The sequence below is a fragment of the Scomber scombrus genome, chromosome 7 (assembly GCF_963691925.1).
Source record: "Scomber scombrus chromosome 7, fScoSco1.1, whole genome shotgun sequence".
In the NCBI taxonomy this organism is placed as follows: domain Eukaryota; kingdom Metazoa; phylum Chordata; class Actinopteri; order Scombriformes; family Scombridae; genus Scomber; species Scomber scombrus.
The window spans coordinates 10123556-10145832 of NC_084976.1; the positions used below are offsets into that span (position 1 = coordinate 10123556).

The 22277-nt window shown below is 40.6% G+C and overlaps 1 protein-coding gene across 2 annotated transcripts; it reads left to right on the forward strand.

Moving 5' to 3' along the window:
- The first annotated feature begins 5406 nt into the window (after positions 1-5406).
- Positions 5407-21610, forward strand: rspo3 (R-spondin 3). 2 transcript variants are annotated; one of them, XM_062422538.1, is made up of 6 exons: positions 5407-5826; positions 11178-11372; positions 11945-12088; positions 12224-12370; positions 12598-12774; positions 20150-21610. In XM_062422538.1, the coding sequence occupies exons 1-6, from the start codon at positions 5727-5729 to the stop codon at positions 20356-20358; spliced, it is 972 nt and encodes a 323-aa protein (XP_062278522.1). In that variant the 5' UTR covers positions 5407-5726; the 3' UTR covers positions 20359-21610. The 2 variants fall into 2 exon arrangements, with proteins under 2 accessions (XP_062278522.1, XP_062278523.1); XM_062422539.1 differs by lacking the exon at positions 12598-12774.
- The last annotated feature ends 667 nt before the right edge of the window (positions 21611-22277 follow it).

Genomic DNA, 22277 nt, shown 5'->3' on the forward strand with positions numbered 1-22277 from the left:
GGTGGTGCTCCAATGATTAAAATTTCCTGGGTAGAAGTGTTTGATCCCCAGTACGCTGTCATTGTCTCTCCACGACTTCATAAGAAACCCAACACTGGGGTAGTGAGAGAGGGAAGAGAATATATAAACTTTCTCACTCTTGTCAAGAGGTGGCTGGCTTTGCTCACTGACTTTTCCTCTAATTTTTCGAGTATAAAGAACATACACACACACACACACACACTCACCCCCACCTGCTCTTCAAATGAACTTAGGACTTTCCTTACTTCCCCACCTCCTGTCACACTAGTCACTTTGACAATTCACTGGGCATTCACGTTTTGGTTTTTTTTGGGGGTTTTGTTATTTTTTTGGTTTTGTTATTATTATTTTTTTCAAAAAGAGCCTAAAAAGAAGCGGAAATACATCAAAAGAGGTCGTACTGAGGGTGAGACACAGAAAGCGGTGGCCTTTCTTAACAGTTCTGTTCGCAGTTTATTTAAAGTGTTGCTGTCAAGGGGGAGAGGGAAGTGGAGACGCTGCTTCGGAAGGAATGTGTAGTTAATGCCACGCTCATGGCCAAATTAGTCAGGCCTGCTGAGGGGATTCCTCCTGGGGTCACTTCCACGATAAAAGACACAGATATACTTCAGTACATTCAGGTCCACATCAAGCATGCATAGACGTTTCCATACTTACACATACATATACACATTCATAACATATAAACAAACTCATTCACATCCAGGGAATGCTGTACTTACATGCATGAGAACATCCTGATGCACTTGCATTTGCAAAAACTAACAAGTCCAGGCAGTGAACCATTTCAGATTACATGAGTTCAAAGAAATAGTTTGACATTTTTGGAAATATGCTTATTTGCTTTCTTACCAAAAGTTTGAAGAGAGAATCAATCCTACTCTCACGTCTAAGAGTCTATCTTTCTCATCTACCTCTCAACATTTCAGAGGGGAATACAGGTCAAGATGGGGAGTCAGTGGTTACTGCTGCCCTTCACCACACACACACACACACACACACAAACACACACACGCACGCACGGCGCGCACACGCACGCGCGCACACACACACACACACACACACACACAGTACCCTTGTCTTTTGACCTTCTCTATACAAAACTCTGACCTGCTTTCCCTCTGTATGTACAGCTGACAGCTCTTGCTCAGAGTGATTATCTGTCCTTGACTACCATCTCAATCCCTCTTACTATGAAATTATCCCCTCGATCATGCCAGCAGACACACACAAACGCAGCCACACACACACATTTAAGATAAGGTTGCACCATCTTCCGTCCCACACAACATGCACCTGTCTTATCCTTGTCTATATTAATCAAATCCTCCCAGTCTGTGTGTTATGGAATTTCAAGAATCAATAATTATTTTTTAGAATTTTTAGAGCCTATATTTATGTGGGTGTGTGTGTCCTCATGCACGTCTATTTTCATAACATTGCACACCCTCTGCTGCCCTGTGTATCTGGCTCTGTGCTTGCTTCATGCTGAGAGAATGCGTAGGATTGCCACCAGGATATTTGCAGCTTTAATAGATACAACGTCAGAAAAACCTGTTGGTAAGGCTGCAGACTGAGCCACTATGTTTTCACAGACTCCACTGAGGCACATGCTATCAATTGCTGTCTACATTGAGCCCGGACTAATTCATAAGCTGATGACAGGACAGTGGATCAACATTGTCACTGTCATCTGGGAATTTTATGAGTCATAGGTTGGGGAATGAGCAGGTTGGAGATCATGAGCATCATTAGCATGAGCTTCATGGCATGGTGTGTATTTGTTTCTCTGATCGGCCAAGGATTAAGGGTTGATTTTCTCGAGAAGGTCGAAGTAAATGGATTTGTGCAATGTCATATAAATATTATAAAATTGACATCTAGCCTAAGCTGGCAAATTATAATTAGCTTCTGATAGACTTTGAATTTCAGCCTCTTGAATGGGGTTGCGGTCCTTAAATTTCCTCATAGTGGCTATAAAGTGAAGAGGAAAAAAAGTTCACACTGTTTAGAAATCTCACACATATTCTGTATATCTGCTTGTTCCAGTGCTTTATTAAAGCCGTGTCATGCTCGTAATGAGAAAGAAAATAAGTCTTAAAGTCTTTTATGGCTGCATCATTACTAGAAAAGAAAAAGGTTTTACATTTTATATGCATTCTATAATCATTTTATACACATTAGCCCAGTTTAGTGGCATTTTTGGTAACTTAGATGCTTAGCCTGTAGTTGCAGGTTAGAATCATTTAGTTTTTGTGGTAAACATGTAAAACAAGCCAGTCATTTAAAAGAATATAAGAAAGTTGAAAAACTATGGACTACATCGACTAATGAAGTAAAAACTGAATTCTACACTACAAGTTTTCATGAGGCAGAAATGTACCACATCAGTTTGAGTTGAGCTGTGGATCACTATTGCATCTCTCTGTCTCCTTGATGTCCTGTAATTTCTCTACTAGTTCATCAAATAAATGTAAAAATTCCCCCCAAAAAACAAAAAAACAAACTCTGTGTTTTTGTTAACTTTGATTTGTTCCACACGTTGTGTCAGCAAGGATGATTGAATACACTATCATACCGCTGTGGATCAAAGCTGTGAATTAGATTACAGCTAAAATAGGACTAAATGTGGTATTAGAAAAAAAACGTGTAATGTGCATCCACCCTTGGTTGGGAGGGTTTATGCACCTGCCTGACTTCATTTACAGGTGTCGACTGATTCTCTCACTGGACGGTCACAGGGACTGACCAAGTGACCTTAACCTTCCACACCCCAGTGCCACATACACACACACGCTCAACACACACGCCCAAACACACACATGTTCCTACCCCTAGGGGATGGTGGGGCTAGTTCAGAATGGGACACAAAGAACAGCATTATTCTACATCACTTACACCAGACTGCTGGGACTGAGGAGAGGGAGAGGGGAGCAGAACTGCAAGATTTCATAATTTTTCATAACAGCATTTTAATAATGTTTAATGATTTTTCTATTTTCTGTCACAGCTTATTAATTTGTGCTATTAAATTTCACTCTAATAGAGGGATTTCAGTGCTTTTGTTCAGATATTACTTAGTCACATACACGCAACTTTGAGGGTGACGTTTGCAGCCTGCCCTCAGTGGAGGTGAAAGGGTTTAAAACAATGTATCAATCTCTGTTATGTCTCACTGTCCTGTTCCTGAGTTAGCGCAGGGCAAACAGGGAAGTATTCCCATAAAGAAAGAGCTCATGCTATGTTTGCATTGCTTTCCTCAGCCTAGTGACTGATGGAAAACCAGAAGCCACAGTGAGGAGATGCAGTGGGCCCATGCATACTGTTCCCCCTAAACATCAACACACTAGTTAGACAAATGAGGCTTCAGGCCCCCTCTACACTGCTCTGCTCAAATCTCCAGAGGCTGCAGTTCCTTAAGAATTATGGCAATAATCTCTGTTTTTGAGAATATTTATAACCAAAATTACTAAACCTACAATTGTTGACTCAGTCATGACAAATGTAGTAATGACTGGTGATGTATGTATTAATGGTTGCTCAATTTGATTAAATACTTTCAAGGGAAAAACATCCTCAATGCATCTCTTTTGTGTTTATTAAAATATGTTTATGTTTTATAGACCACAACATAGCAGTAAAAACAGCACCACATTGGGACTTAACGTCAAAAAGTAAAGTGCTATAATTGTCCATAACTTACTGACACCCATGGTTGTCTGTCATGAAAATTTGCCTCAAGCTTTTATGGAGCTAACTCCCTCTAGAGGAGATGATAAGAGATGCTGCTGAGTTGCTGCTCCATGCTGCATGGGCTTTTTCTCTCTCCACGCCAAACTGTCACATCCACTGAAATGCAGTTCACGTAAAGTACAAAAATAATTCAAAAATTCAAATGATTTCCTGGAAATAGAAAATGATGATGACCGTCTTCTGTCTCTCTTATTGTCTTCATTTTAAACTATTGGGTCCATGAAACTATTATTTTTCAGGATTTTGGTACATTTCAGCAGATAAACTTCAAATGTCATCATAGAAAGTAAATATAAAACACACTGCAGACTTCAATTTTAGGAAACAGACAATGGATTCACATTGAATCACATTGAATAAATATGTTTTACTCAAGTAATTTTCTAAACAAATTGTGTGTACAAAAATATCATGGAAGAATAATACCCTACTACAGTATAATAAAGTCACAAGTAAAGTCAGAATGATATGCATCTTTCAGTCAGAAGAAGGGCTGACTATAAAAAGTAACCTGTCCCCCCCCCTCTTCATACAAACACAGTTGTGGGACATTTTTGAAGGAGAAGTGATCTGAGGAGACAAAATCACATCTGGATGAACACCTGCTGTCATGGAGCTCTTCTTTTTCTCAATCACCATTAATGGCTACTTGAATTTTGCCCACAATGTGTATATTATAAAATTTTAAGGGCTTTAAATTATGATTTATATTAAGATTTTTATTACACTTATTTGTTCTTCAGAAATTAGTTTTTAAACAATTAACACTATAGAATAATGTAACATTGAAAAATATTGAAAATAAGTGATGCCTCACAGGTGTGTCCATTCATTTCTGTCACATCAATTTCGACATACAGTCCATTTTAACGATGTGCCTTTAAAACATCACACGAAAGCACAATGTGGGACAGGATTCATAGAGAGGCTACAGTTCACATCTCTAAACCCTCGTTGAAAAAACTTCAGTAGGCCTATGTCCACTCCCCCCCCCCCCCCCTCCCTCTCTCTCTCTCTCTCTCTCTCTCTCTCTCTCTCTCTCTCTCTCTCTCTCTCTCCCTCTCTCTGACGCGGGGGGCTTGCCCTCTAAATAAACTTTGGAGCTCATAGGGGGAGAGAGAGAGAGAGACAGAGAGACAGCAGAAGGCTGAAGTCATCAGCGGGCCGGCAGGAGAGGAGTGAATGGGTCCTGCACGCAAAGCAGAAAAGCGTTGAAACTGCGGAGATTTAGTTTGGTTCAGTTGCCTGCCGCCGACAGCGAGTGAGAGGAGATGTGTGTTTGACAGCCCAAAGAACTACGAAACACTCAATTTACAGATTGATTTTGTGGTTACCGGTGTTGGTCCTCTGTTGGCTTTTACTTTTTTTGTGCTTCAGCTGATGCTGAATGAAGCCGAGACCATCATCGTGCCTGGCACTATAGAGTATCCACACACACCGGGACGCAGAGCGCATCTCCATTGAGAAAGACGGAGAGAGGGAAAGACAGGTCAATCTGGAGTTCTACACATGGATATAACATCTCAAACTTTTTGAGAGCCATGCTAACTATAAATTATAGTAATTCTATTCATTATTTTGACCTACACTAATGATTGATTTTGTTTTCCTCCTGCGCGTAACGGATGAAAATCGACCTTTTTTTATGTGTTTGTGTTCGTTTTTTGGGGGGGAATGCTCTTTATCACAGCACGGATAACGGATCCCTGACTCAGTCTGGCTTTCTTGGCACATATGAAGATCCTTTGCAGGATGTTACAGTCTAAGCGGCCCAGGCATCATTGGGCCACTGTACACTACCACCATCACATATCACCACATAGCTGGGGGTCCTGCTGTGTCTAGGAATTATCACCCTCTGCCTCCGACTGGGGGAAGAAAACGGAATCTTATCCAATAAGTGTTTTGGTGAACATTGACATTGGCTTTACGAGTCTCATCTCTGGGCTACTATGCAATTACAACTGATCTCCTTTGTTTTGATCATCTTGCACTGCATGGATTACACTGGTTGTCAGCAGCACAGCAGCTCCAGGCACCGGCAACATAAACGTGAGTAAAGTGAAGTGAAGCGTGCTGCCCGGTGTTTGGTGTGCACACACACTCACACACTCACATCCACACACACGCACACACTAACACTCAGAAAGCTCTTTATGTGTGTGCGTGTGTTTGTGGGTTTGCTTGTTTGTTTAGTTTAGTTTTTTAATTAGCATATATTTAGTGTTGGGGAGCTACTTTGAAAGCGCTTTGCAAGCAACACATTACTTAACACTGGAAGAGGTTAAACTACAACAAAGCCTTGAGGAGAAATGTAATTAGTAAAGCTACTTAGAAAAAAACACTTTAAATTACTTGGTAAAATGTTTTCAAATTAACAAAATATTATACAAAAAAGTGACATGAAAGTAATAACTGCATTAAGTTGAGTTTATTGCATGAATACACAAAGGTCAAGTGTGGCGTTGGCTGCCTTTACAGCGAAAGTAAAAGGGGGCGGGGCTGGTCAAAGGGGGTTCAATTAGAGAAATAATGGTGAAATAAAAAAATTAAAAAATAATAATAATCATTCCTTTCCTTCTATGGCCCAGAACTGTAGTTTCAGTAGTTAACTACACAAAAATGGCACAAAAAAGGGAAAAAAAAGTAATTTCACTACTTCAATTATGAATGTAGTTGAACTACCAGCAAACTACTGCAAATTGTTACCAGTTTAATTACAAATAGTTCTCGACTCCCCAACACTGCATATATTTATATATACATATAGTCAGAGAGGTGTTAAGTCACTGAAGTGTCCAGACAAGAGGTGTATCCTGTATCATTCCAACAAAAGCAATATCTCATATACAGTTGACTCTAAATTTACAGTTAGTAGCTGGTGACAGGCGCGTTATGTGGTCAGTGCATTGGTAGACATGTAGGTCACCAAACTACACAGACTCGCAGTAGGGAATCCTGTGCGTCAATGTTCTTTTGAGTCTGTCGAGATATGTCCACATATTTGCTGCTTTTGGATCTCTCCATCATTTAAGATGACAAGATTTAAACTCAACTCACTTGTGGCAAATTAGAAGAGGCATTGCCCTAATTCCTTAAAAGGAATACTAAAGATAATAAATATTATTAGCATATTATCCACAAATGCCACACTATTGCCCTGAATTATGGATAAACAGGTTAATAAACAACCTGTAATTATATTTGTTTTATTAATGTTACATAATGCAGTTATTCTCAAATTCAATCAATTCTGACAATTCCAGCTCATGCTCCTCTAGTTCTTTGATTGGATGGCACAACCTTGATACCTTCAGTAACTACACCATTATCAGCCCGCTTTTATCGGATTTCCTTTCATCCTTAATTGATCTCTTTAATTGTGCTGTCTGTCACCTGAAGCCTGCGGTGGTCACGCTTTGCGCTCAGTCTCCTGGTTCCCGTCGCTCTCTAGCGGTCAGAGCAGCAGACCGCACTTCAGCCTGGTCTGGTGCCCGGTTATGAGGGCTGAATACCGTGTTCAAAAGGATAGTCACAGCTTTAGTTCCCATATTTGGCGATGAAGGTTCTATTTTCAGTTTATTTACATATACTGTAACATTTTGTAATTAATAAGAAAACTTTCCTCTACCCTCTTCACACAGAGTGGGTTTGAACGTTATGACTAGACACATTTAACTCAAGTAGGCTATCACCACTGAAATCATTTCACATCTTGTTCTTATTATTGTTAAGAATCTGAGTTAATGCAAAACTGACAGTACACTCCATCAAAACACCAGGTTCAACACTGAAAACACTCAAGTCTGGTGGTATTTCATCTCCCATATCTCCATGGGGTCCAACATTATGTCTAATCTGTTGAGCTATGGCCGGCCTTTTTCCATGACACTATGAAATAAGTATCAATAAAGTGTATTTTTCTATTCTTCCTCCACACTCTTTATCGCTGAGGGTCTCCAGATGTGCTTTGTGACTAAGTCTGTTAGAGAGAAGCAGTGATAACTGGAATATTCCATGTATCATTTGCCAGCGTGGCCGAAAACTGTCTGTGATCTACTGTACAATAATAGACCTTCGGAGTGATGTTTTTATGCTTGCCACCTGTGGCTGAGACTTCTCTCTGCGTGTGTCTCTTTGTCTTTACATTTCATTTACGAGCTCTACAATCTGGATCAGAAAGAGGACTTAAGTTGTCATTTTCCCTCTAAAACCTATTTAATGACCATCAAACTGGAATTTTGGAAAATAATATATGCTTTTAAGACAGAGAGTTGCAGTATTGTTGTGTATATTATGTAGTTTTGAAGGGGTGTTGGGGATTGTTGTGCTGTTCAGCAGGGTTAAACTGCCCATTTGGAGCTTATGAATTGCAGCAAACTGGAAATTAATGTAGACATCAGTCCTAATGAAAATAAAACAAAAGAAAAAGTAGGTAATATGTTAATAATGTAGTATTGACACTTAAATATGTGCTTGTGATGTACAAATGTAGGATATAGATATTTTAGTGTCTGCTTTACCCTGTGCTACATCAAAACACACAAATTCTCCCTTTTAAATGTTTATTTATTCTTAAACAATGTTAAAGGGCCTCTCAACGCAGTGTGAGAGAGGGGGGTGTGGGGGTGTACACTGAAACTTTAGTGTGTAATTTATGGGACAGAAAACAGAATGTCTATCTTAACTTATTTTGGTTTATATTAATCACTGAAAATGTGTTTGGGTTTTCTTTTTTGTGGCTGAAAAAGACAAATCAGTTTATCCCAACAGCCTATCCACATACTGAAACATGATGTAATGAGATGGCAGCACCTCACCAAGGAAGTAGAAGGTTTAGGTCACGGCCTACAGTAAGGAGTAATCTTCTGCCTGCCAGACTGAGTCAGTACCCATTAATTGACAAGTGCTTCTAAGAAAGCAAACTTCCTTCAAGGATGCAGATATCTGACACTTCCAGAGATATCAGAGAGGGTGGAGGGATTAGTTGGTGAAGGGGTGAATGAGTACAGACTTCAGAGGGAAAGAAGGGGGTAAGAGTGAGTTGGAGGTCGTTGACCATTCAGTCATTGGCCAAAATTACCATGCAGAGACTGAACCCGAGCTCTGAGCTTCCTGTCTGTGATGATGCATCCAAAAAAAAAAAGGTTTTGGTTGCTAACAGTGGGAAAAGCATACATATTATATATAGTTAATAAAAGCAAATCAGTGTTTGACGATGGATTTACCTCTTGATTTAAGGCTGGAAATGTGTATTGTTAAGGTGGGGAAATCAAGTGTGTTGCCTATTCCATTCAATCCTATAGAGCTAGACAATTAACAGAGTGGATAAAATGTCTGTTCTTTTCCATGTTTTTTCTATTTTGTTACACAGTTCTGGTTTTTGCTATGAACCATCTGTGTGTGTGAAAGCTTGTGAATGTGTTTATTCATATGTGACTTTGTTGGTATGTTATGCAAGATACCACTGTCCAACTGAGGTTTTGTCAGTGCAAGGGCAAAGCAGAATTCCTGCGCCTTAAGACTTCTGTGAATCAGGGCAGCTTAGCAGGAACACATGTGGGCAAGCGGACAGCAGTTGTAAAGATTGTCAAGATATTTCAAACAAAGTATTAATGATCTATTGTAAACTGGCAGCTAAACCCTGAACAAGAAAAAATTTAAAAAAGAACAAGGGCCAATGTAAGCCAGTGGCATGAAATGCCATGCAAGGCCGAAGAGGAAAATTGGCTGCCATTTATTTGACTACAATGAGTGAAACTGCAACACTTTTCTTGTGGCTGCATGTTGTTTGTGCCATAGGTGTCACTCCTGGTGCATGTTAAGTATTAATATAATAATAGACCTGTACCAGAAACTTTACCGACTTAAATGAAGTGCAGTATTACGAGTTAAACCTAGTTCCTCATAAAGACAGTGATTATGTTACCGTAACATTGAAACAAGGAGCAAAGAACATTCTCTCTGGCAGTTTGTGGAACACATACACATCCAACCCCACAAGCTCTCTTTGTTGCTGTTTTTGTCCACTAAGGCTTATATTGAAGCTTTTGCAAAAAGCTGACAGCATAAAACCTCACTGAATTTATTCCTTATTTTTTATTACAATTAGTTATTTGAGTCCTTCAGTCCCAAGTTTTTAATCGTTTGATACAGTTCATCTACAATATGCCAATAGCGCTGTGTACAACTATAGGACGTTAATCATGAACACACGCTATCGTGTTGAAATATGCTTGCTGTGACTTTGGAGGCATAAAAAATGTCTTTGTCTGTCAACATAAAATTAAAATGATTCAAACCTACAACCCAGGCTTTCATCATCAGAAGACAAAGTCTGGTGAATCATCCCACAAATCTGGGAAGAGTGGGGGGATGAAAACCCTTATTGTGAACTACACAAACATAAACTAAACACTGCAGTACTTACGCCCATAAACATGGTTGTAAACATGATATAAATTGCTGTCACTGGCACTGGGTGATTTGTCCTATGAGTCTGTATTATGCCACTTACACGTGTAAAATAATTGCAATTCATGATATTGTTTCCTGCTCTTGGCCCACATTCTTCATGAAGTTATTCCATTTTAACAGTCTTGACTTGAAATCTACATCTTGTTATCTTGCTAACTGAAACTAAGGTGTGCAGCATAAATCTACAGTATGCCTGGTTGTATGTGCCTTACCTTACCTTGTTATTAGTCTCCTGAAATTATGATACAGTTATGTGCCATAACTAAAATACTTGTATTGGTATTGTAGAAAGAAAAGTCTTTGCTACAACTTTTGAATTGAGTATGGATTATTGGTTGTGGGTGTTCATATTATTGAGAATAGAAAGATGTTTTAGCACATGTAGGCAAATGGTATATTATTCTCTGTCCACTGGTCTTTTTAGGAAGAAAGATGACATTTTTGGACACAGAAATAGATAATACAGATGCTAGATTGAAAAAGAGCAAGAAAAGGGTGATGTAACAGATATAAAGACCTAATGGTAAGTTTATTTTAGCACAGGTGTCTCGTCAAGGAGCTAAAATAGGTCTTCTGGGGCACATTTGGCTGGCTGAGAAAATATGAGAACACAATATATTTTCTAGCTTAATGTATAAGTGCTACATGCTATACAGTTGTACATAAAGCCTGCAAGAAGGTTAGTGGGTTCATCACTGGCACCAACAGGAAGGGGAATTCCTGCTATGAGCTTTCAGTAAGAGGGAAGCTTGTATCAGATGTTGTGATATCTCCAAAACCTATAACATATTTGGAAGTTATCCATTAGGATTAATTCGCCTTATTTAGCTTATAACGTTTGAAAATGTTGCCTAGGTCTCAATGTTTTAGTTTTCCTATTATACCATATGTGAAATTCATAAGCTTCCCCCTGCTCCTGTCAACAGAGATCTCTGGTGTGAGCTCAGGGTGCCAGCAGGGTGGCTGTCTGACCTGCTCTGACTACAATGGCTGCCTGTCCTGCAAACCGCGCTTCTTCATGCATTTGGAGAGGATTGGGATGAAGCAGATCGGGGTGTGCATGACATCCTGTCCTCCAGGCTTTTATGGCACTCGCTCTCCAGAAAGAAACACCTGCACAAGTAAGTCATTGCATGTTACTATTATAAATAGTCTCCAGGTGAGGTGTTAGTTACCGGACTAACTAATTACAATTAATGGATAATCAAAATATATACATTTCACACTGAATGATCAGTATAATCTTCACTCAAAACAAACCACAGAGAAAAGTGTCTTAAACTTGTCTTGAGTTGTGTTTGGCTTCTTAACAGTTTATTTTACTTACATGTGACAAACATAAGCACAAGAGTGTAATTTCTCTACACACAGCTCAAGACCTGCTTGTGACATATGGCATCATGTGCATACAGTATAAGCTGAGAAACAGGCTAGCAGTTAGCCTGTTATGTATGTTTCCTTTTGGTGACATTAAACGAAATTAGGTGCTGTATTACTTAAAATCATATATCACAAGCCACCAGTAAGACATCAATCTGCCTGCAGTACTCTATATCCCTGACTGAATCACCAGTGAGACATGCACACATGAACACACACACACTGACACCCTGTATATTTAACACGCAGGACACACACGATAACTTGTACGGTTTAAATAAACGCTGGTGGTGGGTCTGTGTTTCTCTGTCAGAGTGCAGGTCGGAGTGCGACTCCTGCTTCAACAAGAACTTCTGCACGCGCTGCCGAGCAGGATTCTACCTTCACCTGGGCAAGTGCCAGGAGAGCTGCCCCGAAGGGCTGGTCCGCAGTGACACACAGAGGGAGTGCGTACCCAGTAAGTGCATGTTGTTTTTCTAACATTACCCATGCAGAATTTACAAAATAATTATAACTAGCAATAGAAGCATAACTGGTACATAAAACATGTTTACATGTTAAATTTGGCTATACCTTGCTTTTGTCTTTGTAGGGTGTCCTGCAGGGTGTGAGTCATGTGTGAACGTTGAGACATGTACACGGTGCCGGCCGGGCCTGTACCACCTCATCGGGAGGTGCCACCATGTCTGTCCAGAGGACTATGAGCCCAATGACAAACTCATGGAGTGCACACCACAAGGTCAGTCCAGTGTGTGTGTGGATGTGTCACATAAAATAACTGCCAAAGTTGTAATGCTGAGGTCTGAAAGCTTGTTCTGTTGGTTGGGGGCCATACCATTTTTTGGTGTCCAGAATTGGCAAATGAGCTTGAATTTAAACAAAGAAAAGAGAGTAACCCAATTCCAAACTTTGAGTGGCTAAACACTGATGATTCCCACTCTAACTTTCTCTATTTTTCCTTGTCAGTGCACTGCGAGGTGGGTGAGTGGAGCGAGTGGAGCCCCTGCTCTCGGTCTGGTAGAATCTGTCGGGGCCAAGAGAACCGCACACGGCAGGTCATCCAGTACCCATCAGCCTTTGGCACACCCTGCCCTGAGATCTCAGAGATTAGAGAGTGCCAGGCCAAGAGGAAAAAATGTCAAGGTAAATAAAACAATGGAGATGATTAGAAGGATGTGAAGAAAAGGGGGAGAAGGAAGACACTGCAGTAGAGTTGCAGTGTTTTTGTGTTCCAGCTATGTCAAAAAAAATGTCAAAAAGAGCCAAATTTAAAAACTTGATACTAAACATTGTCTATTGCTGTTGCTACTGACCCATCACGCTCACTGCCAACATTGTATTTGTGACACATGGCATGATTTCTACTCTCTATGAATTCCAGACCTTGCTGCTTCAGCTTGTACAATCAGAGCTAGTCGTTCTTCCGCTCAGGACTACGACTGTTTACTCAGAGGATTGTCGTTGTGGTTAGAGTGAGGACAGTGGGGGGAACACACATTGGCGATGTTGCAATGGGTATGTTGTGTGTTTTCCCACGAGACCTCTTTGGATTTTTAAACAGTAAAACCGCTTTCTCTGCTCCTAGTAAACAAGGAATAGCGTGATCATTTCTAATGAATAGAGTGAAAACTGCTTTCAGACGGGCTGTCTCTTTATAAACCCTGATGCTGTGGCATATTTACGATCACTTTGTGTTATGTGTGTACTGTGTGTGTGCGGTTACTGAGGTGGTTGGCGGCTACGGCTGGTTGTTTTTGAGCCTGGGCTCTGTAGTGTTAAATGACAGATCGCAGACAGGGTAGGAGGCTGAGATCCAGCCCCCTGGGGCCTCACACTTACAGAACAAACACTGTGTGTGTATGTGTGTGTATGTGTGTGTTTCTGTGCGTGCGTGCGTGCGTGCGTGTGTGTGTGTGTGTGTGATGCAGCAGAAAAGCAGTTGACTCTGGAGCAGAAACAGCCAGCCCAACATCAACATCCTCCCCCTGGGAGGCACGCGGCGACCAGGGGATCAGTATTGGTTTATCCCCACAGCTGCCAATACACACACACACACACACACACAAATTCAGATACAAATACACCCTCTCCATTTCAAACAAGTCAGACAAATGCGCAAATCACACTTGCACGTTCACTTTGGCACACTTAACACGAGCACGTAAATACACACACATACCAACTTCGTCTCACTAAAATAACTACACAGCCGTTGCTCTTGGTGGTAATTTGTGAAGAGAGTCAACTGGGTTGACGTGATTTGTAAGGCAGACTGTGAAATGTGCCCTCTCTCACCCTGCCTATCCCTCTCTCTCTCACTTTCTATCTGTATCTCTCTACTGATCCATTCCCCTATCCTCATACCCGCACACACACACACACACACCCTACCACACTAAAGAAAACATAGACCCCCATATAAGCTCCCTGTTGGCGCTCCCAGTCAGTCGAGTCGGGGCCGAGACTTTAGTGTGGTCGACGGCTCTGTTGATCTAGTGTGAGCCTGGAAAGGGGGGGCGGAGAGATGGGATGAGAAAGAAAGAAAGAAAGAAAGATGTGCATAGTCCTACACACTACAGACCCCGTTCATCGACTTTGACCCCTCGTGTGATTACCCAGTTGCTCCTGCTCCAACAGCATCCACAGTGAATGAGAGCTAATTATCTGCTTCGGCGCGTCCTCTCCTCGCTGTTTACGTTCTGCACACGCTAGGGGGTCAGTGGTCCGACCTCAGAGAGCCCCCGGTAATCCTCCAGCAGCCCTCAGACACTGATACATCCTCCTCCTCCTCCTCCTCTTCCTCTCCTCCTTTTTTGCACTTTCTCCCTTTGCCTTCTCCTTTCCCCTCTCCTCTTCCTTTCCTGCTCCTTGCTACATCGTTTTACTCCTCCACACACTCCTCCAGAGTCTTCCAGCTCTTTGCTAATTTCATCCCCTTTCACTTTAGTGCTCCCTCTGTTGACTTTATACATTTTCTATTTTCTTATTTCTATTGTATGTTGTACTTCTTCCTCTTCTTCTTTTTTATACATCCCTCATCTTTACCCAAAACTCCTCCAAAATTCTGAGATCATTTTTGCATTTCTCCTCCTTCTCTTTTTGCCTATTTCACTGACTTGCTCTCTCTCACTTGTTTTTAAGCCCTTTAGTGACCACTCACTTTCTACCTTGTCTTTACATATGACTTGCTAAAGATATTTAAGAGCAACATCCATCTAATTAGAAATTCAATTAAATTAAATGCATCACACCTTCTTTTTTGCATTTTAACAAACTAAAGAGTAATCTTGCGCAGTGCTTTGCAGACTGAATATGGTTATTATTCACATTATGTCCTCAAAATGTTGATTTGCCTGTCTGAACAGATTCATGGTCATTCTTTCTTAAAATAATTGTTTTATATATTTGGAAGTACAGTTATTTGTATTCCTGCTTAGAGTTGGATGAGAAGATTGATACCACTTTTAAAAGGAGTACTATAAATCTTCTCATCTAACTCTCAGCAAGAAAGCAAATTAGTGTATTTTAAAAAAATATCAAAATATCCCTTTAAAGAAGCTGGTTGCAAAATCAAAATTTCCAGTTGGAAGTGATTAGTCCCTAAACAATGTTTTAAATTATAGATGTCACGTCAGAAAAGTTGTAAAACTGCAAGAAACATGCAAACATATTTAGGCTTGGAGTCAGAGATACTTGGCTCTGTTCCTCCGTTATCCACAGTAAGAGATTATGAATGTTTACACACACATCTTCATCCGCCGCCATCTCTCAAGTTAATGCTGGCTAATTTGCCCTTCGATCGACCTGCTGTTCACCCCTCTATCTCTGAAGCCGGATAGACTGTGTGCCCTCTGCAAACCCTAGCCCCCTTCAACTCCCACCACACACACACACACACACACACACACACACACACACACCACAGAGAGACATACATACAGTTAAACCACCCAGCCCCAACCAGTTAGTAGAGGGGGATTCACACACACAAACACGCACACACACCCAGAACCCCCCTCATGACATCCTGGCCGCCATACGGCAGGCATTCCACTTGTAGGACAGCCCATAGCCTTTAATCCCAGCCTGGCTCCCGCCAAAAGCTCCCCGGACGACAGAACGCCTGCCACGGAGGATGTGCCACCATAAAACACACAGTGTTCCTCCAACCGCACACACATGTGCAAATGCACATAAACACATCTTCCCTTACCATCAGTGCCCCTTTGCTCTCTCAGTTGATCTCCGTCTTTTCCAACTGTCACCTTGCTCTTACACACCAACACACCAACACACATATATACATAGATACACACACACACACACACACACACACACACGCACACACACACACACACACACACACACACACACACACACATATGTGTAGGTATGTATATATATATATATATATACACATGTACACATATACATATACAAACACATATATACATATGTGTGTGTGTGTGTGTGTGTGTGTGTGTGTGTGTGTGTGTGTGTGTGTGTGTGTGTGTGTGTGTGTGTGTGTGTGTGTGTATTTATACATATACATATACACACATATATACATATATACACACACAGTGTCCTATCCAGTAAAGGATAAAAAGGACAACACTTTCCTGCATACATTCCCTCTCATTAACAATGGATTATGGCAAGTTTCTTAACTTGTAATGACACATACTGAATCTGGCACTAATTGTATTCAGAACATGAGTAATAGTGTCGGACGAGGCTTTGATTGGATCCAGATTTGCCATTTTGACATGCACATTAATATTTGTACTACGTTGGTCAGACAAAACGGTGTATCCAGTCATTAATGACAAAATCTGACATGGAGCATGCAAACAGATGGACATCATATAACATGAGTGACAGGTTAAAGAGAGACCTCAGAGATTTACAGGCGCTGTCCTATATTACAGCATTATTATTGTCTTTGGGTTATGTTTTTGTACTTTTATGAGCTAGTGCCAGACAACAAAACAGAAAGTGCTCGAGGGCTTGGAGTTTAATAAATGTATCAGTTGCTTCACAGTTGTAGCAGTGAATACCTTTAATGAACTACATTAATGGAATAATTAGACATTTTGGGAAATACACTTACTATCTATCTTACATACATTTTGTCATTTGACATAGGCTACGTTGTTATCCAAATCAACTTTTACAGGGAATGACATTCTACAACTATTTATAGGATTATTAGAAAATAGTTAAGGCATGTAACTGTGTGTTGGTAGGTGTTTGTTTAAACTCTGGACCGAACCATGCTAGCTGTTAGCCCTCTTTCAGTCTTAATGCTAAGCTAAGCTTATCACCTGCTTAGTCCAGTGCTGAACATTTAACAGTAAGCAGAGTGGTATTGATCTTCTCATGTAACTCTTGTCAAGAAAAGAATGAATAAACTTTGAACATATCAAACTAAGAGATGTTTGACTCTTAGGGAAAATCCCTGAATGACAAACATCTCTTTGTTCCCAATTACTTGTTCCAATTGGAAGCACATAAAACATCCATTTAATATCCTAATAATTTCCCTTGAAAGACAGCATTCACACTTCACACGGACCTTATTTGAATAACTAACATATGCTGCACATGTCCAAATATAATGCACTGAAATGCACACATACAAAATAATTCCAGTACTGGATATGAGGATAAGTAACACAATATGAAGTAATAGTTTATATCATGTGTCTATTCAAAATTAACTGCATCAAGAATTACAACTCCTGAGCTATCTTAGTATCTTCATGTTTAGATATATTTCAGTTGTAGACACAGGATTTCCCAAAACCCTCATCGTTACATAGCCAGCTGGAACTCTTAATTTGTAGGGGGAAAAATGTATTTAGTGTATTTATGTAAAGTGCTCTTGCAGTTTAACAGCATATTACACAAGTCTTGGCCGAACTGTTCTCTTCAGAGTGGTTCCACTTTTAACCAAGAAAAAAATGGACGCTTTTATTGAATGTTTACATCCAAATAAACTACAGTATGTTTGGAGAAAGTTCCAACTTGTAACATTACTGGGACATTTTAATGTGCTACCTAAGTCAACTACTCAATCACTGCCAGTGATTGAACTGCTTAAACTCTTAAATGACATCTTGTTACATGGGACAGAGCAAGTGAACCCAAGTGCAGACACTCAATGGCAAGGAGGCAGGGATATGATAGAGACTAAGTGGACTTGGTTGAAGTATGTGTTGTTGGCATCTCATTTTAGCATTTTGAGGGTGTTCATCTCAAAAGTGTTGGTAAAATGTCTGTGGAGACTTTCAGTCAGTCATTCATGACCTGGATGACTGACGCCAACTGGACCGCCAAGTATATGAAGCATAGTAACACTGACTGAAGCAGAGGCAACAATACAGCAGGGTGGCAGTGGCAGAGCTGGGTATTTGTACAGAGCTTGATAATGGTGATGAGGTGCAGCTGGTGGCTCTGCTCTGACTCCAGCACACCTGTCATCACTCACATAATCACACACACACACACACACACACACACACACACACACACACACACACACACACACACACACACACACACACACACACACACACACACACACACACACACACACACAGACAGGGAGAGAGAGAGGAAAAGAACCATTGGGAGACTGGCAGCAGGTTAGGAAGACAGGATTATAGCAATTATTCTTTAAAACTTGGCTTTGGGGAATGTGCTAAATGTCCATTGAAAACATTACAAAACCTCCAAAGGTGTCTCATTTGGGGTCCATTACACACTTGTCAACACACAGTTTATAAAAAGCCCATCAGGAACTGTTCCAACTAACCAAACGCAGGTCAGTTTGATAAACACTCTCCTAATCATCTCAACAATGGCATGGATTAGGTTTCTTCTGTGGCTCTACAAAAGCACGGGGGCTACAGTATGACTAATCCACTGAACTTGTAAATAGTTATAGTGTCAGGAGAGAGAAAACAATGAGAGTGAAGGGGACTTCCTGTGTTTATAGAGGACAGGGGGCAGACCCTGAATGAGTCAGTGCACCAGATAACTCCGTACATCCATCCACCATCTATCTATCCATCTAGGCACCAAACTATCTTCACTTTCTTTGATTTTGATTATTTTTTAATTAACTTTCTTTCAATCAAACTTTGTAAACATTGCTATGTTTGTGCACAAATGGAAGTACTCCATCTTATATCCTCTTGTCCTTTTATTTCAAGATAAAGACTAAACACAGTGGGCAGGTAGACCTTAGTTTAGCACAGGGTGTTTTGATCTGACTTGTGCTGGAGGCAGGCCGAGAAGTGAGCCACTTTCCCTGGTCCAACAAGAGGACTGTAGCTTGATTAATGAACAGACAGAGAGGGAGAGGATGAGCGTAGGGGGGCAAACCCGAAGCGGACAGGAGGGAGACAGAGAGAGATCTCTCTCTCTCTTTCGCTTTATCTCTCTTTCTCTCTCTCTCCCTGTGTCTGTGCCTACTGCCTACTTCAGCAGTTTCACAATCCCCCAACTAGCCAGCCATCCAGCCAAGCAGGCCGTGCTGCTCCGTTCCACTCACACATGAACAGCGCAGTACAACAACAGGAAAGGGCTTCTGCGTTCACTTGCAGGTCCTGTCTCCAACCTCCCTGGGGGTGGATCTTGTTATTATCATTAATAACTGTAGCTCCAGCAGAGATAAACCTTCAGCATACCAAAACTCTTGGTTTTGTTTATGAGATGGTGTTGCAAGAACAGATAAATTGAGGGTTTATTTAAAGGCTTTCTATTTTGGACAAAGGTCTGCTCATCATAGGGAGAGGACAGCAACAGCTGATAGGAGAACAGTGGAGATGCTGTCTCTGATTAAAGACTGACATCTAGTGGTAAATGAGGAGCACTGCAATAACCAGTGTTGTATCTTTGAGGGGAACAGCACCTTTTGTCTGTAGTGTGTTCACTCTCCCTCAAGTCTGGCTATGTTAAATGATGTAGATGGTTTATTTATTTATGTATTTATTTATTTATTTTTTTAATGACAAAAGTTGAGCCGTGAGTCCTGTAAATCACAGATTATCCAGTAGCTGGCCATACAAACTGGGCCAGGTTGAGCTAAAAGAATAGAGCTTTAATATTTTAAGCTTTAGGAAAAGTAAAGAAGATTACTGCATGGAGAAAGTATGAAACAGTTTTGTTTGAGGCCCCTTAGCAGAAATTCCTTGAGTAAATGAACAATATTCATTAGGAAATGAACCATTCTTATGTACGACTGACAAACATGTACCTACATATCAGTTGTTAATTTTTAACATATGGACTGATATCGTCGACATTTTTCTGCAGCTATAGTATTGCATCATGAGCTCCAAAATGAAATGTTTTCCTTTTTTCAAATATTGATTACCACCATTATGAAAGTTTGGAAAAAATGAGAAAATAACACAAATGTTTTTGAGCCTCCTTTTCATACCTTTCAGTATTAGTATCCTCTTCTCTACTTCACTCTTCTTTATTATTTAATTTTCTCAACCCCCAGGAGGACGATGGATTAATGGCAAACGGAGGAACCGCAAAGACAAGGGGAACCAAGAGGGGAGACGGGAGAGGAAGAGAGAAAGGGAGCGAGAGAGGGAGAGAAACGCAGGTGAACGGGAAGACTCTGATAACAGGAACAAAACAGAGCACAGGCATCGCAGAGGCCAAGACATAGACCCAGTCTCCCCTCAAGATGGCCTTGTACAGTAGTGCTCTGGACAGACAAAGTCTAACGCCTTCCCACCCTCCACCTGTTATCCTCCCATTCTTCCTCCTCCAGAACTTCCCCATCCTCACCAACTGTTCGCCCCCCTCAACCCCTCTCTGCAGGGGTGTTGCTGCTACCTGTATGATTTTAATATACTGTTTATGCACAAGCGGGATGGGGCACATTCAGCCAAAAGGCTTGGGCCACTATGGACTTTAAAAAGTCTTTTTATCTACCCTGTAGCCTCTACTTCTTCACTGCCACCACTGAGAGAGAGTCTCTATTGAAAAATGCAAGAGGCACTGCTGAGACTGCTGTTGGTTCTGAAGAACAAAGTAAGAAATGTCTGTGACTGTATGGAGGACCAGCAGGCAGACGGACAGAGATACAAAAACGTTACACTATGTGCTTGTTGATATGGTTATTTAATGGGGCCCTGGTACAACATTGCGCGTCTTGGTTTTTGAATGTAGATTTTGCAACATTATGTAGAACAAGTGTTTATTATTGTTGTTCCTGTTCTTTAGATCTCTCTACTTTATTTTATTTGGTGCAAAATTTGTAAAGAAAAAATAAAACTGAGTTTGCTCTTGCCACCTTGTGACAACTTCATAATCACTACAAATGACTGGTGTAGGCGAACCTGCATGCTGTGAGTCAAAGGAGACTGAGTAGTTTGTCAGTGGAGTACGGTCAAAAACTGAAAACCATTAACACGTGTTCTGTATGTCTTGGAAAAAAAGATAGTTTTATCCAGATAACTGATAAATCTAACCTACCACTTTTTTTTTCTTTTTGTGTAAATTGAATCTGTGCTCTCAATAAACCTCCTTGACTAGGAACCAAAAGCACCTGTATGTCAAATAAAACTATAATGGGTTTGTACCTGTGTCTGCTATGTTTTCTCATCTAACTGCCATCTTGTATAATCCACTTGAATGTGATTAAAATTGAAAGTGACAGAATGCAGCTATTAATGGTGGATTTAAAGGTTGCCATCGCCTCATTTGGTTGAAAATGGTAGTAACTATAGTAATTTACATACTATAACACTTGTCATGGATAGACAATACATCTCCTTGTTACTGAATGCACAACAAAACTTTTCCAACTATCAAACATGTACACAAGATAAGTGTTTTGTGCACACACCACAGATGCTGCTATGTCAATAGCTTCCGTGTCATGTGATCCAAATTAATACTGATTTGTATTACAACACCGGACAAATGAGACACACCTCTTTTCATTGGACTTTAGTGCTCGTGCTATTTTATAGTACCTACCTGCAGTCCTCAGTCAAAGTTAACAACAGGGAATATCCATTAGCTTGTTTTTTTCATCCAATAAGGAACTATGATCCTGTTTACACCTGGTATTAACATGAGTCTCGGTGGACAGTGGACAGCTAAGACACACTGCCGTTGACACCTGTCTCTATCATGTGCCTCAGGCTGACCTTTGTGTCCAGATTTTGTTGCTGCCTACGTCACCTCTGCTAGAAGGTCAAAGGGCCCTGTACATAGTTATCATGACACACAAGTGAAAGATTTGATTTTAGTGTAGGCTAAAGAGCTAAGAGCTGAGAAAATGTTTCTAGAATTAATAAACATGTATGAGCTATTAAACTGTTCAGATTACTCAAACCACAAACATCTGTGCTCATTGACATTTCTTTCAACGCTGGCATGCTTTTACTAAAACAACCATCACGTCCACATCCTGCATTGATGACACATTTTATGTCCTTGCTGAAGACGCATTAGCATTTACAATACAAAAAGATATGTGGTCCAATTCATTCCAGACCACCTCAGCAAGAGTGATTAGATAACAATGTGTTTTGGTGGTTGTTTACTCATGTGTTTAGCCGCGTCCACTTGTGATCGAATCACCCGATACCAGTGTTAATGCTAGGTGT